Source organism: Bos indicus x Bos taurus, chromosome 29, assembly GCF_003369695.1.
Source record: "Bos indicus x Bos taurus breed Angus x Brahman F1 hybrid chromosome 29, Bos_hybrid_MaternalHap_v2.0, whole genome shotgun sequence".
Taxonomy (NCBI): Eukaryota; Metazoa; Chordata; class Mammalia; order Artiodactyla; family Bovidae; genus Bos; species Bos indicus x Bos taurus.
Window position 1 is genome coordinate 7,014,755 of NC_040104.1, and position 17,318 is coordinate 7,032,072.

Below are 17,318 nucleotides of genomic sequence, written 5' to 3' on the forward strand. Positions count from 1 at the left end.
TTTCTTATACTTGTAATGTTTTTCTGCCTCATCACTTAACTATATTTCTACAATCCTATTCCTTCTGAGGTCTTACTCAACTGCCTTATCCTCCCCAGAGTCACCCACACTCCCCGCTCCAGGAAGCATCTGGAAGCCTCCCGCATGGCAGCTCCTCAGATGGTGCACTTACCACCACCATGAGTGGTACAGCAGCACTGTGTGACTTCTCTCCCCAGTGCTTGGCAACTGCCGGTGGGACCCATGGGTCCACCCAGTCCTGCCTGTCGGAAAGACTTCCAGGGACACAGGGGACTACAGCCTAGGAAAGCAGCCCCCAACCACGCCCCCACCTGCAAAACCTAGAGATGGCTGATGAAACCACCCAGGGGCTCATATGGACTCAGGACAATCTAGAGGTTTTGAGCTGCGTTCTCTCCCAGGTGAGGACCTGGACTCTTGGCCACAAGGTCTGTTAAAAGGCCTGACCTGGCCTACTTCCCAAGCCCACTGCACTTCCTCAGCCCAGCTGGGCACTAAGCTGGCTATTTTTAGTCCCCAAGGACACACTAGTAAGGTCAAACCAGACGTGGAGGTCCTTCCTCCAGAGCCTTCCTACAAAAGCGGGCAGTGGTTTAAAAAAAAAAAGTCTCAGAGTGGCTTTAGCTTCATCACCAGTCTCAACTGTAACATCTGCTCCAGGTGCCCACCCCCAGACACTGGACCACTTTAGGCCACAGAAAATGGCTGTTTTCATCCTTTTGCGGAAGGGGACTAAAAGAGGGAGGATCAGGAGTGTTACATATTCATCTCTTTCCTTGGGAAACAGCTTTATTTACAAAACAGGTCTAAAATAAGAACCTGAAAACGACAAGGCCTTGGGAATAGCAGGAGAGCTGGTTCTTCGGGCCCAAGTGTGAAGCAGCCCAGATGTCCAGGCAAAGGGCTTTAAAGAAGGCCAGGTGTAAGACAGGGGCCTAAAATTTGAACTCCTTATATTTCTTGCTGCCACCACGGCTGTCCTGGGGCTGAGCTTTCCGTTTCTTTTGCTGTAGGAGAGAGAGAAAAACAGGTCACAACAGGTTAAACAACCCGCTGATTCCCCAAAACAAGGGTGGGCAGCCTGATGTGGCTACATACATCTGTGGGAAAAGTCTAGAAACTGGAACCCTCAGACTGAGACGAGTTCCTTCCCCTCCCTGTGTCTCAGCTTCATCGACCTTAAAGAGGGCAGCCCACCAGAGGATTCCAAAGGTTCCCAGCACCCAGGAAGCTCAGGGCAGCAGGCACTGCGTCCTCCCTTCCTCTCACCACTAGAGGACACCACCCCAAGGGGAAAGGCAGCCCTGGTCCTGTGTGAGCGCCTACCTTCTGCTTGGCAGCATGCTCAGCCACCATGTCACTAAAGTCTTCTTTCTCCACTTGTGCCTGCTGCTCCCGCACGTGCTCCTCATACTTCTGGGTCATGGCCATGGGATCTAGCTCCAACTCTTCGGGTGCCAGGGCCACTTCCACACCCTGAAGCTCGGGCGCAGGGCCCTTCCGACTCATAACCTGAAAAAGAAATCAGAGCACTGTCTTCTCCAGAGCGAGGCTAGGAAGCTGGAGCTCCTGCCCACGTTCCCAGCCCCCTGAGGCAGTGTCCTCCAAGTGCTCACAGTGGACATGTCATAGATGTGGGTTGAGCCCATCATGGCGCCCCCTACAGTGGCCGTTCTCTTCTCTGGCAACACAGTGAACAGCTGAGGCGTCTCACTTCTGTGAAGGACAAGGAGGCAAACAAGGGGGTCAACCTCAAAAAGAAAGGACGAAAGGGTCTCCAGAAGGGACAACAAAAGGAACAAGGGCAACGCCCCCACTGAGCTCCACTGAGCTCCCCCGAGAGATTCCAAGACACCCAGGGGAAAAATAATGTCTGAGCTGCCTCTACAGATCATGGAGATCCATGAGATGAAAAAGTGTCACCTATTTCAAGAATTTTACTCGAAAAACAAAGAGCAAATATACCAGTATCAACCCAGACCATGACTTCTTCCCCATCCCCTCCCCGGAAGAGGTGAAAATCCATCCTCACTAAGCAGCCAGCCATAAACAGAGATTTCAGATCCTGTCACTCCTCTGCCCAAAATCCTCTGCGGCTCCTAATCATTATTTGAATAAACCCAAACTCATCCCCGTGACCTAAAAGTTTCATAATCTGGCCCCTTATTTAATCCCTGCTCATTAGGTCCTAGCCCCAGTACCCTTTCTTTTTCTTCCTTGAATATACAAAACTTGAGACTTCTGCTTCTGGACAAGGAGTAATAGGGACCAGATTTACCCTCCCACCTAACAATCAAAAACTGGATAAAATACATGAAACAGTGGTTTTCAAGTCACTGGACATGAGCAACAAAGGAGATTCCTGAGAGACAGGAAACAAGTGAGGTGGTTCCTACTGCACTGAGAGTCTCCAGGCTACAGAACAAGGAGGGGAAGCTCCTTGTAGAGCCCCGAGGACTCCAGGAGTTGAAGGGGTGAAGCTGGAGATTCAGAGAAACCAAGGAGACTAGAGATCACAGGACAGAGGACCTAAAAAGAAAAAGCAGAGACTCGAGAACTCAAGAGACCTGCAGAGAACCCCCTCCAGACCTCAGTTCTCAGGTGAGGACTGTGTGGGAGGAAAGTACCAAGGCCAGAGAAGAACCACCGGAAGGCCCTGGGAGTTACACACATGCCTGCTCTTCCCTCAGGTCTGGGAGCAGGGCCTGGTCAACAGGATACAGCGCACAGTACAGGGCCTCGTGCCTCAGCAGTGGAGGACTGAGCACTGCTTCAGTCCTGCCTAAGGAACCTAAGAGCAGGACCTGAAAGGATCTAACTGTTTCCAAGCACCTTAACTGTAGTAACCCTGCACAAAACTGAAGATTTATAGGAACCTTAACCTGACAAGGTACATTTCACAACCTCAGTAAAAAATTACCAAATAGACAAAGAGGCATGAAAATACAGTTCTTACCAAGGAAAACAATCAGTTCATTTAAACCAACCCAGAACTGGCACAGATGTTAGCGACAGCAAGCCAGTACCTTAAAATGTTATAACAACACGGCACTTCCCTGGTGGTCCAGTGGCTAAGACTCCGCCTTCCCAAGGCAGGAGGCCCAGTTCCACCCTGGTCAAGGAACTAGCTCCCACATACCCGCATCTAAGAATCTGCATACCACAACTAAAGATCCACATGCCCCAATGAAAATCTCATGTGCCACAACTAAGAGCTGGCGCAGCTGAGTAGATAAATGTTTTTCACATATTAGCATAACTGGATTCCATATGTTCAAAAGTCAAAGAAAAGACACAGGAGGTATAAAAAGACCCAAATCACACTGCTAGAGATGAAAACTACACTGGACGGGATTAATGTCAGATTAGAAATAGGAAAAAATACTAGCCAACTTGAAGACACAGGAATAGAAAAATCTCTAAAATGAAATACAAAAAGAAATGAGAAAAATTTTAAATAAACAGAGTCATTAGTGAGCAGCAAGGACAACTTCAAGAAATCTAGTAGATGTATAATTGGAGTTCCCAAAGGAGAGGAGAAAGAGAAAGAAACAGAAAAAATAGAGAAATAACGGCCAGAATTTTTCCAAAATTAATAAAAACTATAACAGCACAGATTTAAGATGTGTAACAAGCCCCAAGTAAAGAAATCCAAAGACAGGAATTCCTTGGTGGTCTAGTGGTGAGGACTCTCTGCTTTCTGGGGCCCAGGGCTCAGGTTCAATGCCTGGTTAGGGATCAAATTCCCCAAACCTCGAGGCAAGGCCAAAAAGAAAACGGAAAAGAAAATAAGAAAAGAAACTATCAAACCATTAAAAGGAAGAAACAAACCCAAAGAAAACTAACGCACGTCATACTGTTCAAAACAGCGATAAAGAGAGAATCCTGAAAGCAGCCAGAGGAAAATGACAAACGCACAGAGGGCCAACGGAAGGTGAAGACAGAGCTCCCGGCAGGACAGGCCAGAAAGACGGCACTCAGAGCAGCACCTTTAAAGCAATCAAAGAAGGAAATACTGCCAGCCTAGAACCCTGTAGCTTGCAAAAAGGAAGGCTACTGCATGGTTATTATTTTTGTTTAAATGGTCAATTATCTCAATTGAAATTTCCATCATAAGAATTGTACATTATTTGAACATTTGAACGTCTCCATTGTTCTTCCATTTGCTCCTGCAATTCCTTCTGCCCCAGCTCTCAGCCCAAATACCTCCTCCTCCGTGGGCCTTCCCAAAGGCTCCCCTACCACCCAACGCCCTCTACACCCCATTATTCAGCCTCCTTCCACTACATGTCCGACCCACATCTGAAACTGTCTTGTTCTCTGACAACCTGTTTACCTCACCTGACTTTTTCAACTGCTGATGCCCCTGTGCCTAGAGCAGTGCCTGGCACAGAGCTGGGGTTCAATAATTGTTAAAAAAAAAAAAAAGGTAAAAGGCTAGTGCATGGGGGGGGTGTGGACATGGGAGGCAGGAGGAACAAGTCAGCCCGTCTACCTAGAAAACCCTCCCCTCTCAGCCCTGCCTGGCACCCTCACCCGTCCATCGCCTCCTCAATCTTCTTTTTCCTCAATTCAATGAGTTCGGGGGTCTCCATTCCAGCTGGCACTGACGAGAACCCTCCAGGAGTGATGAGGCCACTGTGGAGAGAGATACAAGCTCTGGAGTAGAGACAAGGTCCCCACACACAAACAGACCACTGCGAAGAGGCAGACTCTCCTGCTTCCCCCACCTGTCTGCAGGGGTAATGAAGCCAGTCTCATCTGGCTTATCTTCATCACTTTCCTCCTCTTCCTCTTCTTCTGAAGATTCTTCATCAGATGGCTCTAGCTCCCCCCAAGGGGTCCGATCAATCTCTTCTTCCTCAGTCTTGGTCTGAAAAACACCACTCATTCATTCAACGAATGTTTACTATACATGTATCCTGTGTCAAGTGGCTATAAAAGGGAGAGATTTAAGAGTAAACAGACAGATAATAATCCCTACCCAGAGAGAGCGCCTAGTCTAGTGGAGAGCTTGAGTTATGTCTCAGGGAAACGTATGCCCCTTTCTCAGACTTTGAAACTTCAGAACACACAGCTCTCTGATAATGAAGCTAGAAATCAACTATCTCTGAACTTCATGACCTAAAGTAAGACCAAGATTGCTGGTCATGGCCCATACCTGGAATTCAGCAGCATTGGTTCCAAACACATCCCCGTAGAGGGGTTTCCCGGTCTCATCTACTGGGGGTTTGCCCCAGCCACCAGCATGGTACCCAAAGGAACAGCTCTGCAAGACAGGAAATGCAAATCACTTCCATGCCTGGGCTCCAAGAAACACTGATGCCCGAGAGAAAAGTCATGCTCCAAAGTACAGAATTAACATTTGGGAACTCTGGAGATTATAACTGCAGAGAAAAATCAAATGTTTTAAAGCATTACAAAGCAAAATTAGCAAACAACAAAAATTGGAAGGTAACAGGATGGGAGGTGGGAAGCAGAAAAAATGCTAATAATTTCAGCCTTTGTAGTCATACTCTCTGAAACTGAAAACAGGTACTTCACATGGCTCCAACTTCTTACTGATTTTTCCTAACTTCGGCAAGCTTTTAGAATCTGTTTCTGTTAAGGAACAGAAAATTCTATCTGAAGTTGAACAATTACTTCTTTTGTCTTCACTTTAATGACTCTGTTCATTTTTCTTCCTATTTACTGTTTTATTATTTTAAAATAACGGTAAGTTTAACACCATTCTTGAGATAAAATTTTGTCTGTCTATCCATGTGTATATCAGAGATATCTGGTAACACATTCACCAGATATTAAATTTAATTGGTGAAATGTGGATGGTATGTTTTCTTCTTTGTACTTATCAATTCTGATCGGACATTTTATGCATTTTATGACAAATATCTCAGAGTTTAAAAAAAAATTACTCCTTTAAAAAAAAAACACACATTATAGAATGAGAAAGAAGAAAAAAGTCACCCTCTAGTGAAAATGTAGAGCCAGCTAAGAACGAAAGCAAGGACAGGATTCACCTCAGGGATAGGCGAGTTCAGCCCAGGGATTTTCAGGTTGGGATACGATGGGGGCGGTCCATATCGCTGCATGGCAATCAGCCACGGGGGAGGGACCTTGTGGGCATTCTGCAAAAGAAAGAGCACAGGATACCATCTGGCCAACCATATCCTTTTGTCTCCCTCCCGCCTCAATTAGTAGCCCCTTCTCTTCTTTCCCAGTCGGATAACTGGCACTCACTGGTCCTACTGGCATCCCCAAGGAAATCCTCAGCTCATCAGACAGATCTCCTGGCTTCTTCTCCTTCAGCCGAGTCTCAAACTCCTTCCCCTGAGGAAAAAGCCAAGCATGCGGTACTGTGGACTCCAGACACATGCGGGGAGGTCAATTGCAAGAGGACATGAGAACAAAGAGAAGTCCCAATCCACAGAGTCCCGGTGGGGGCTGCCATTCCCACTCTGACTCTCATCAGTTCTTTCCCTGGCTACAGTAGAGAAAGGAATAAAGGCCAGGAAGGAGGGGGAAAGGCAAGACTCCCAGCGCAGTCATTAACCCACTATGAGAACATGGCCAAGTTCAAGGACTGGCTTTCTCATCTGCTAAATGAAGGCATTTGAGAAGATCCAAGGTCCTTCCACCTCAAAACTTCCAAGATACCATGGCGATGAATATGTTAAAGCTCAAAAAGAAAAAAAATTTTCCCTATCCCAATACAAAGTGTATCTAAAAAGCACCCGCCCTTGGCCCCTCTATTCCCAAATCACCCACCATCAACAACGATCACCTCAAAAACACGATCTGCATATCCCCTTCAGAGGACCACCTTATTCCAATTCCATCCCATCCAAAGGGAGTTGATGGACAATGCAAAGGCTGGGGGGAGGGGGCACCATACCTGCTTCCAGAGCCCTTCTGACCCAGAGTGACACAGCCATGACCAAAGGCCCAATGTTGCCTCCCTGCCCCCTCCCGAACCTCATAGTACAGGTCCCCATGGATGGTCAGCTTTGGCTTGGTCTGCCACTTGAAGAAGGCATCGTGCAGTTTCTGGTAGTCAATGTCGATCTTCCCCATCTTGGGCCGAACCTTCTCTCGCATTTTTGACTTCATAGTTTTCTGTTCTTCCTGTGGAGAATGCCAGAAGACACACCATAAAAGGTATGCAGCAAGTTCGACTCTTGGCAGGCCCAAATCCCTACTCCCAAAAGAGACAGAGGGAAACCTCATTTATCTCATCACAGAAGCCACCAAAATCCTTCCTGTTCAAGTCCCTCAAAATGTGATCCACATAGAACAAAACAGATGTAACATATGAAATCACCCTCAGCTATGTATGTTAAATATTTGAAAGCCATCTGATCAATAGACTGACCTCATCAGTTGCCTCTGCAGAAAAGTAGGTGACAAGAGTCTACCTCGGAGGCAGGCTTTGCACCATGTACTTTGGTACCTCCTGAATCTGCGCACTACACACAAAAATACTCTAATGACCTAACCAGAGTATTTAATCAAAATGTTTGAATTTAGGAAGTTAAACAATCAGCATACATTTCTAGCCTCAAGGGCATCAGTTCACACAGCAGGCAGAGAGCTATAAACAGCCAAAAGCAACCTGCAGAAGGAGTCACGGTGTGTGGCTCAGAGCTTGCAAAGTGCAGGCAGGCAGGAGGACAGGGAGACAAAGGGGCAAACAGAGCCGCAAGGAACCAGCAGTCTCAGCGGGGGCAGGGAGCCAGCTGAGCAGAGAGGTGAGGTCTGACTTTCAGGAGCTGTCCTTCCCCTCCTGTCTTCCCAGCCCTCTTGTGTCCTATGCAGTGCTGACGTCTAAACTAAAGGATCAACGATCAGACAGTTAACGTGGAGGGGGGGTTTGGGAGCCAGATACAATTCTGAAGCAGATGGCAGCTAAGGAGTGCAGCTCTGAGCGCCAGCCAGGCCCTCACCTTCTCCTGCAGGGCCTCCCGCATCTCCTGGATGCCTGTGCGTTTGATGAAGTCAGGCAGCTCAAAGGGGGGCTTCTCAATGCCTCGTTTGCCCTGTAGGTACTTGCGCTTGAAACACCAGTGGCGTGGCACAGGCACGGAATTCCGTGTGGCCTTGAGGTGAACCAAGAGCTTGGGGTCCTGCGCGGTCACATCGTGCATCTCGACAACGTCGGGCCGAGCCACGAGCTGGAAATACAGCAGCATCCCTCTGCAGAGTCCGAGCTTCTCAGACCTAAAGCTGCCCTGCCTTCCCTTCCTCTAGAGGGCCCATCCTGGGCCTCCTTCAAAGCCCTCCTCCCCACACCCTGGAGGTTCCCAGAGCTCCTGGGCTCCAGGGCCCGCAGAAGCGCCTCAGCCTCTCAGCCCTCACCTGCTTGAGCTCAGCCACGGTGAAGCGGTTCATTCGGCGCAGCTTCTTCTTGGACAGTTTGGGGGCTTCCGGCTTCTTTTCCTAGAGCAGAACAATCCTCTCTTGTGAGCGGGACTCTTAGGTGATATGAGACCTCCCAGCTTACCCTGAAACTTAAGCTACCAAAGGGCTTCTCCCCTGCAAGAGGTCACCACGGTCCCTTGCAGGATGCATCGTGGCCACTCGCCCCCAGAGCCCTTGTTCCCCCGACAGGGGGCGTGGCCTCACCTGTTCGTCATCGCTGCTGTCATCGTCACTGTCCTTGTGCTCCTCCTCAAAGCCCTTCTTCTTGGGCACCGCAGAGTTCTCCATTTTGTCAAGTTTCTCGGGCTCCTTCTCCTTCTCTTTCTTCACGTCATCAGTGAGCTGAGGAGACAAGACAGCTTGGAACCCCAGCTGAAGCTGGTTCTGAAAAAGACACCCCCTCACCTTGCCTCGGCTCAGCAGTGCCCCTTCCGAGTGCACTGCTCCTTGTACCTTGAAAGCCTCAAAAATCCTCTTGAAGAAGATGAAGTTGGGCTCATAAATCTCAGGCTCTTCAGTCACGTACTCAATTTCCACATCGGCCGCTGGGGATTCCGAGCCCCGAGAGCGGCCGGACTCTTTGTCTCGGTCCCCAGAGCTCTCAGAGGACGCCGCCCGCGCCCGCTGGGGCTTTTTCTTCTTCTTTCGGTTCCGACGCTTCCGATTTTTCTGCCGAAACACGGTAAACCAACTAGGTCAGAGATTCGAAGACCATGCCTGCCTCCCAACCCCTAATCACCTCACCCAATTTTCCCCAAGCAACTGCAAAGAGAGGCCTTGAAGTCAGACCACGAAGTTCAGCCCCTCTCAAACTGTGTGTCTCTGAGTAAAGTACTGCACCTCTCTAAACCTCAACTATTTCAGTTCTAAAATGGAGGCATGCATCACGCTCAGAACTCAAATGATTTAGGCCAATTGAATAAAAAAATATATATCTGTAAGGTGCTCTGGACAAGGAACTTGCATGAGACAGCAGCTACTATTTTTTGGCCTCACTGTACAGCATGTGGAATCTCAGTTTCCCAACCAGGGAGCAAACCATGCCTTCTGCAGTGGAAGCGCAGTCTTAACTGCTGGATCACGAGAAGTCCCAGCAGCTACTAACTATTGAAGATCTGGGACAGGATTCTTTTAGTGGCCAAACCCTCTCTCCAACATCCCTTCCAGATCCAGCTCCCCCCATACCTCCTTCTTGGATACAGACATCGTGTCCTCCTCAGTCTCTGATGCTGAGTGGCCCAGGGACGAGCGAGTGTCTGTTTCCATTTCCTCTTCCTCTGTAAGGGAGGAAGATGGCCATCAATCTCTTCACGGTAACCCCTCTGTCCCCAGAGCCAGTTTCTCTCTTGAATCCTCCTCGGGGGATGGAGGCGGAAGGCAGACTCAGCCCCAGCTCTGCAGGCTCTGTCCTTGTAGCCCTTAGGACTCACCCTGCTGAGAGTTCATCTCTTCCTGGCGGCTCTCCTTCAGCTGGAGGATTTTTTCCAAAGCCTGGGGAATCTTGGGGCCCACAGAGGGGTCATCCATCTGCCAGAGACAAGCCAGGAAGAGGGGGTGATCATAGGGCCCTTTTTTCTCGACTTCTACTTCTTGGACTTGAAAGGCTGCTGGCCAGGCATTGGGAACTTCAACAGTGGACACCAAGTGGATTCAACTACACCTTAGCATCGAACCCCAGAATCCCACCCTAGAAATGTCTGCCAGACCCGACCGACTTCCTGCCCTACCTGTGTTTTAAGTAAACATGGATCCCCTCCACCAACCAACCCCACCCCCAGAAGTTCTCCCATCTTCTCTCGAGTCCTTCTCTAAAAATCCAGAAATAGTCCCCTTCTAAAACACTCTCCTGTTCCCAGGAAGAACCCTGCAATCTCACCTCTCTGTTTTCATCTCCAGGGGGCGGTGGGGGACCACGAGGCCGAGGAACGGGGGCCCCCATAGGCAGAACAGTGGGAGTGGGGCCCACTGGAGCAGCCACTGAGAGGGGGGAGAAAACATCTAATGTCAGAAGAGTAAGTCACACACTTTAAAACTTACTTCCTTGCTTCAGAGCCAGGGTAATGGTTACTCTTGGGAGGGGAGAAGGGGCTAGAAGGCAAGGAGGACTTCTGGGGTGCTAATAATCTTGTTTCTTGGACCAAGTGCTGGCAGTACAGGTGTGCTCAGTTTGTGAAAATTCACTGAACTGTGCACTTACACTATGTGCACTTTTTTGTGATATACACTTAAGTTTAAAAATTCCATCACCTTCCTTGCCCTTCCCTTCCATTTTTAGGCTCTTACCTCGAGGACCCAGAGGAGTGCGAACACCAATCTGGCCCATGTCTTGTGGGGGCCGAGGGACAGGGGTGCCCATCTTGGCAATCTCCTGCTGTCGTTCCTGCTCCAGTAACACAGCTGCCTACGAGAGGGAAGTAGGAGCTGGGGACACAGCTCTGGAAATCCACTGGGCAGGCAGCCCCCAGCAAATGCAGCCTTTCAGCCAGGTTAACAGATTATTCAGGTACCAGCACAGATTAATCAGGTACCACCAGCACTCTGATACCCTTGCCACCCCCATGCTTCCACACTCTTGATCTAAATGAAGGAGCCCTCTCAAAACAAAAGAAAACTCTTGGAAATGACACCAAGAAAAACCCAAAGAAAACACTGGTTCCTAATGACTTTTTTTTTTAATATTTAGTAAACACTGCCTATTTTTTTAACAAGATTTTTCTTCCCAAAAGATAAAGTTATTTCTAAGAACAATAAATTATTTTCTTGTACTGACCCCTCAAGATCTACCACAATCTGGGCAAAGACAACACTCTGTAAATATCTCCATGTTTGTTCCTGTCAATGTTTATCTCCTAATACTCCTGAATAACCTAGTGAGTGACAGCTAACACAATGCATCTCAGTAACTGAGGATCTTATGCATCATTCCCTAACTAAATACACATTTGAACTAAATCTGATACAAATGACTAAATTAGCCCAGAATCCTCTCTCCAATGTACCTAAAATGATATCATGTAAGACTAGTAGGGGTCGTGCATGCACGAGTGCCTAGTTGCTCAGTCATGTCTGATTCTGCAACTCCATGGGCTATAGCCTGCCAGGCTCCTCTGGTCCATGGGATTTTTCAAGCACGAATACTGAAGTGGGTTGCCATTTCCTTCTCCAGGGGATCTTCCCGACCCAGGGATCAAACCCCCATCTCCTGTGTCTCCTGCAGGCAGACTCTTTTACCCACTGAGCCATCGGGGAAGCCCAGTAGGGGTCAGGAAATTTCTTCTGTAATGGGCCAGTCACTAAATATTTTAGGCTTTCTGGGTTATTTGTACACTGTTGTAAATTCCTTTCCCCCATCTCCCCAAAACAATCCTTCAAATATATAAAAACCATCCTTACATCACAGGCCATACAAAAACAGGCTATAGTCCACAGATTACCAATTCCTTGGCTACATGAAAGAATTATTTGGGAGATACTGGAACTTAGATGAGGGTGAGGTGATCTCCATGGGAAACCTGAATGGCACTGCTAATTTTAGACAGTCAGCACTAGGAGTGACAGATGATGGATTAGACCATGGGGGTCAAAGGTTAGGATGAGGGAGGCATTACCCGCTTCTGCTGCTCCAAAAGCTCGTGTTCCTTCAGTGAATGATCTCCCTGCTTAAAAAAGAAAATAAGCTCATACCAGTACCAACACCCCACTGGCCAGTCTGCCACAACTCTGCTTCCTGGTCTGCTCTTCCAGCTGAGGCCCCAAAGACTTCGGTCCAGACCTTCCCAGAAGCTGTGGCCCCAGGATCCAGCTCCCCCAGAGGCCCTACTCCCCTTTCAGGACCCTGGTGGGACCCAGGCTCAGGCTGCCACCTGCCCTACCTGCTTGGCACGCTCCTCCTGCTGCATCAGCAATGCCGCCTGCTGCTGCGCCAGCTTCAGCCGCTCTTCCTCAGACAGCGCCACGGGCTCGCCCACCCGCAGAGGAGGAGGCGGCCCCAGGTTTGGCGGGCGGGGTCCAACTGCCATAGGAAAGCCAAGGCCAAGGCCAGGTGGGGGTGGTGGGGGTGGTGGAGGGGGTTGTAGAGGAGGGAGACCCATGGGTGGGGGCGGCATGGGAATCCCCGAGAGCTGTGGGGTAAAAAATAAGACCATTAACTACGAAGCATTTATATAATGGCAAGCATTTGCTGGGGAACTCACATAAGCCTGGTACTGGGATTCAAAGTCAAATGATGCACAATTCTTGCATTCAAGAAAATACTATGGGCTTCCCTGAAGGTCCAGTGGTTAAGAATCCGCTCAATGCAGGGCACATGGGTTTGAGCCCTGCTCTAGGAAGATTCCACGTGCTGCGGGGCAACTAAGCCCATGTGCCACGTGTGCTACAGCTGCTGAAACCCGCATACCCTGGAGCCCGTGCTCTGGAACAAGAGGCCACTGCGAAGGGATGGCCACACACCACGACTAGACAGCTGTCCTGTCCTCACTTCAACTGGAAGGGCCTGCATGCAGCAGTGAAGGCCCAGTGCAGCCACAGACACAAAGGAAGAAAGAAAAGAACACTCTACAGCAGTACCGAAAGAAGAGCATTTTAACTTTGCGGCACCAACTGATGAAAGCTATCAACTCTGCCCCAGAAAAACATCATGAACACAGACTTCACATACAATTTCAGGAGACTCAGGGACACCTCTAAAGGCCTTCTAAAAACTCCTCGTCCCCTCAGAAAATAAAAACCTTCTTATGCCACACATAGAAGTAAGTCCCGGGACCCCAAGTCAGGGCCACTGCTCTACAGAAAAACAATCAAATCCTGGATCAGAAAAGACATGGAAATTGAGAGAATTTGAATAAATAAGACCCAGTGTGCCCCAATGACTGATTAAATATAGACGGCATGAAATTAAATCAGAGAGTAAGCCCTAATTTCTCACTGAATAACATGGGAACTCTGCACAGGGAGGGCAGAGAAGAGAGTGATTACTTCCAGCTGGGGGAGGATTATGTCAGGTTTCCAGATATTTAAGCTGAATCTTAAATGACACATGAAATTTGGAGCTGACACTGAGAAAGGAAGTAAGAATCTGGACGAAGGAAGAACTGAAAAGTTCCCAGTTCTTTCATCAGTGTACCTCCCTGCCCAAAGGGCTAGGTGCATCCCCTGTACGCTCAGAGGAGGGGCTACTCTGAGTAGAAAAGAATCTTATCAAGTTAGACCGTCTCCTTACCTGTGCTGACATAGGAGGAGGAGCAGCTTTGTCCCCATCTTCACCTCTCAGAACGGGACGATTCAGGACGATGCCAGTCTGTGAAAAAGAAAAGACTCTAGGGCAGTCTAAAAGGAGCTGTTGCATGAAACAGCGTTCGCTCTCGTCTATTCAACAGAATTTACCCAGTGACTGTCTGTCAGAGCTCGGAATGGGCTCTGGGGAGAAACGATATATATAAAAGCAATTACAACACAGCAGACAAGAAGCAGCCAAGACCCCACTTGCTGTACCGAGATTCGTAAACAACGAAGACCGAGTTGTAACGGGTCATTAATGCCTCCTGCAAAGGCTCGGCCTATCCTCATGTCCCACTACCAACACTTACTTGGCGAGTGTAAGTCTGCAATCGCTCCACGAGCTCCTCGCGACTCCCTGCTAAGCAAAGCACAGGATCAACGGGGTAGGTCAGGCCGAGCAGGCCAGCCTGCCCAAGTCAGGCCACCGCGGCCAGCCTCCAACCCCCGCCCCCGGGTCTCCGGGGTAACCAGCTCCGCTTCCCCGCAGGCCTGAACTTTCCGGCCCTTGACTTCCCATCCTCCTCACCCTGGATGGGAGCTCCGATCTCTGCTAATTTGGCCTGAAGCTCCTGGGCAGCCCAGGCACCATAGTGCCCAGGAGGCGGCGGCGGCGGGAGCTGCAACTCTCCCTTAGGAGGCTCGGGATGCTCGGCCGCCATCTTAGCCGCAGGAAGGCGCGCGACCAACCCGGAAGCTCCGACCAGCCTCCGGGCCCACTTCCCGGAACTTCCGGTAGGGCCATACGCCACGTCCGCTCGAGGGTTGCCAGGCAGTTCCCATTAGGGCCCACCCCCTGCCGTTCTCCAATGCTCCTTAGGCCGCCTGGTCGCGAAGCCTTCTGGGAGTTGTAGTGCCCAGGTAACGGTCTCTGCGGATCCAAATCCGGGAGAACCGCGGCCGGCGGCGACGCGGGGAACACTGGAGGCCAGAGCCGGGGCGGGGCTGTGGGGAAAGCAGGTCCTGCCCGAAGGGCGTGCTTTCTGCATCTCACTGGCCTCAGCGCAGACCTCCCGCCTTGCGGCGCTACTCCCTGGTTGGACTTGAGAGGCCCAGACGCTTACGTTCTCCAGGGACTCGTTCCCCCGGCGGTCGCGCGCTGTGGGCGCCAAGCGGGAGTTTGCCGCCGATGCCTGTGATAAAACAGTGTCTGATTGTCTGCCCGCCCACCCCTGGCCCAGGCATGGATGAATGAGCTGAAAGGAGATCGGAGACGGGAGCGAAGCCGGCCCTCCGGGCTGAGATCCAGCTGCCGACCTGGGGGAAGGGCCACACTAAAGCCCCTTTTTCCACCTTCCTGGCCGGCTCAGATGTCATCTACGTTAAGCTGTCTCCCGCCTTTCCTGTCCTGGAGCGGCCAAACCTACACCGTTTGTTTTGAAATCTTTCTTGCCCCTTCTCTGCACTTAAAACTCCCAAGACATGAGTTTTTACTGTCTCACAGTACCTGGCGTTAGAAGTGCTCAATAAATTATTACTGAAAGAAAAAAAAAAAGCAGTCTTAAGCGACAAGATTTGGATCCTTTTTAGTCTTGAAAATAAGGTCCAGTGGGTCGGACTCAGTGCTTTCACTGCGGAAACCCGGGTTCCATCCGTGGTCCCGTAACTAAGATCCCACAAGCCGCACCGCAAGACCAAAAAAGAAAGAGAAAATAAACTCAGGACCTTTTCTTCCCTCATCCCCACCAGCCTACTGGCGCAGCGGACCCTGTCTGGTGCTCTCCTACCCCACCAGCGGCCTGTGCCCTGAGGGAGGGATGGGCAGGTGCCCCTTGCTTGCCCACCTTCTGCTTCTCCCTGTCCTGAAAAGTCAGTTCAGTTCATCTTCCCACCTCTGCCTCCAGCTCTGAGATCCCGCTCCCATCGTAGTGCTGCTGTCTCACCGACAGCCAGGTCTCAGCCAGTTGCATGTATGTGTGTTGGATGAGAGAGCTGGGCAACTCAAAATGGTCTCTATTCCCTCTCCCCGCCCTCCACACCCACATCCCTCATATCTTCTCTCTAGCATGCTCTATTTCACGAATCACCCCCAACAGAGGAGTAGCTGGGAGGAGGGAAAAAAGAATGAGATGTCAGGTGTAGGGAAGGTGAGGTTTAGGATAGACAATGGACTGGGCCAGGAAGGTTGCTTGCAACCTAACCCTGGCTAGGAAATTCTCTTTGCTCCTGCCCAAACCTAAACCCTCCCCCTTTTCATCACTACCATCATCCCAGTCTCCTGACACTCCCAGAGGAGATGCCAAACCCAGAAAGGACAGAAGAAAGAACAGCAGTGGCCCCCAGCCCTCCAGCTTGTCAGCCCACTCAGGCAGAACCATTCCTGATACAAAGGAAATGTTTTTCTGCTTACTGTAACTGGAGAGCCACTGGCAGGTCATCTGAGGCCAGAGGCCCCAAGGCATATGTATGTGCTAGGGAAGAACTTGGGGGTCTCTGAGGCAGGATAAACTAAGGGCTGATGGGTGAGGATGCAGTGTGACCAGGGCTAGAAAGGGACAGGGCAGACGGGGGGGTTCATTTGATGATAACAGCCTTGGGACCTGGGCAGGATATGACCTTCTTCCAGTTGTGCAGAAGGGAAGACAGGGGCAGAGAGAAACTGACATCCCCAAGGGACCAAATGGATCACAAGCAGTTCTCTTGACTCTGAGATTCCCCATTCCCTTCTCCTGCTTAGTAAGGACCCTCACACAACACCTATGTATCTGTGTGGGTCTAGGATGGAATCCAGCCCCTTCCAGCCCCAGCTTTGGGTGGCTGCCTCAGCTCCAGGATTCTGGCCACACCAGGCCCAGATGGCAGTAGAAAGCAGGGGTTTGTGAGAACCATGTAACACAATGTGGGGCTCTGGGTGTCTGGGAGGACTCAGCTTCCAGGTGGTTGGAGCAGAGGACTAAGAAGGCAGTAGAAAAGCCAGGACCGTTCTCACAGAGGCTTCACATGGGTCATCTCTGCAGCCTCAGAACAGCTCCACAAACAGCTCCCTATAGTATAGCTGGAAGCAACCAGGTCCAGGGAGTTGCCTCTTAACCCTAGAATTTAAGTTCACCCCAGGTTGAACTTGAGTTCCCTGATTCCCAGCACAAAATGCCAGGCAGGGGTCCCGGGTCCACGAAAGCTCTGGCCGGGAATAAGTGGATCCAGACTCCTGGTGCAGAGGAGGAGAGGGTCAGCGGCAGATTGGAAGGGAAGGGATCCCCAGGGGTGTGAGTACAGATGGAACCAGACCCCAGGCGGGAAGGTATTTCTCTGTGGGAGGTGCAAAGAGGAGAAGGGGGTGGACGGAAAGCATGTGGGGACTTGTGCATGTACCTGTGTCTCTAATTCCCCTAGGACCGACCTGCCAAGGGTGACCAGTGGGGGCCCGAGAACACCCAGCAAGGCTGGAGTGCCCAGACACCTTCCAGGCCTTAGTTTCCCCTTCCGTAGAGGGAGGGCAAGCAGCTGACCACCCTGGCGTCCAGACTCTGCCAGACTGCCCAGGGAAGATGCCGGTATTCGAAGACGCCCCTGGAAGAGAGTCCCGCGGGGGACCCCCTCCTCTTCCCACTCTGCCCCTCCCCCTCCCCTGCTCTCCGGCCCCCGCCCCCGCCCCGCCTCCG

General features: G+C 50.5%; 1 protein-coding gene across 2 annotated transcripts; it reads right to left on the reverse strand.

The window, feature by feature from the left end:
• Positions 1–784: 784 nt before the first annotated feature.
• SF3B2 (splicing factor 3b subunit 2) lies at positions 785–14,426 on the reverse strand. Of its 2 annotated transcripts, none has more exons than XM_027531648.1 (22): positions 14,246–14,426; positions 14,028–14,074; positions 13,661–13,738; positions 12,312–12,560; positions 12,048–12,098; positions 10,723–10,840; positions 10,316–10,416; positions 9,870–9,966; positions 9,625–9,716; positions 8,893–9,108; positions 8,644–8,781; positions 8,377–8,457; positions 7,965–8,192; positions 6,997–7,146; positions 6,262–6,351; positions 6,042–6,149; positions 5,183–5,290; positions 4,752–4,894; positions 4,558–4,659; positions 1,638–1,737; positions 1,348–1,533; positions 785–1,028 (listed from the first exon to the last, which is right to left on the reverse strand). In XM_027531648.1, exons 1-22 carry the CDS (start codon positions 14,376–14,378, stop codon positions 957–959), a joined length of 2,688 nt encoding a protein of 895 aa, XP_027387449.1. In that variant the 5' UTR covers positions 14,379–14,426; the 3' UTR covers positions 785–956. The 2 variants fall into 2 exon arrangements, with proteins under 2 accessions (XP_027387449.1, XP_027387448.1); XM_027531647.1 differs by having other exon boundaries at positions 14,028–14,077; positions 14,246–14,410.
• Between the last annotated feature and the right edge of the window lie 2,892 nt (positions 14,427–17,318).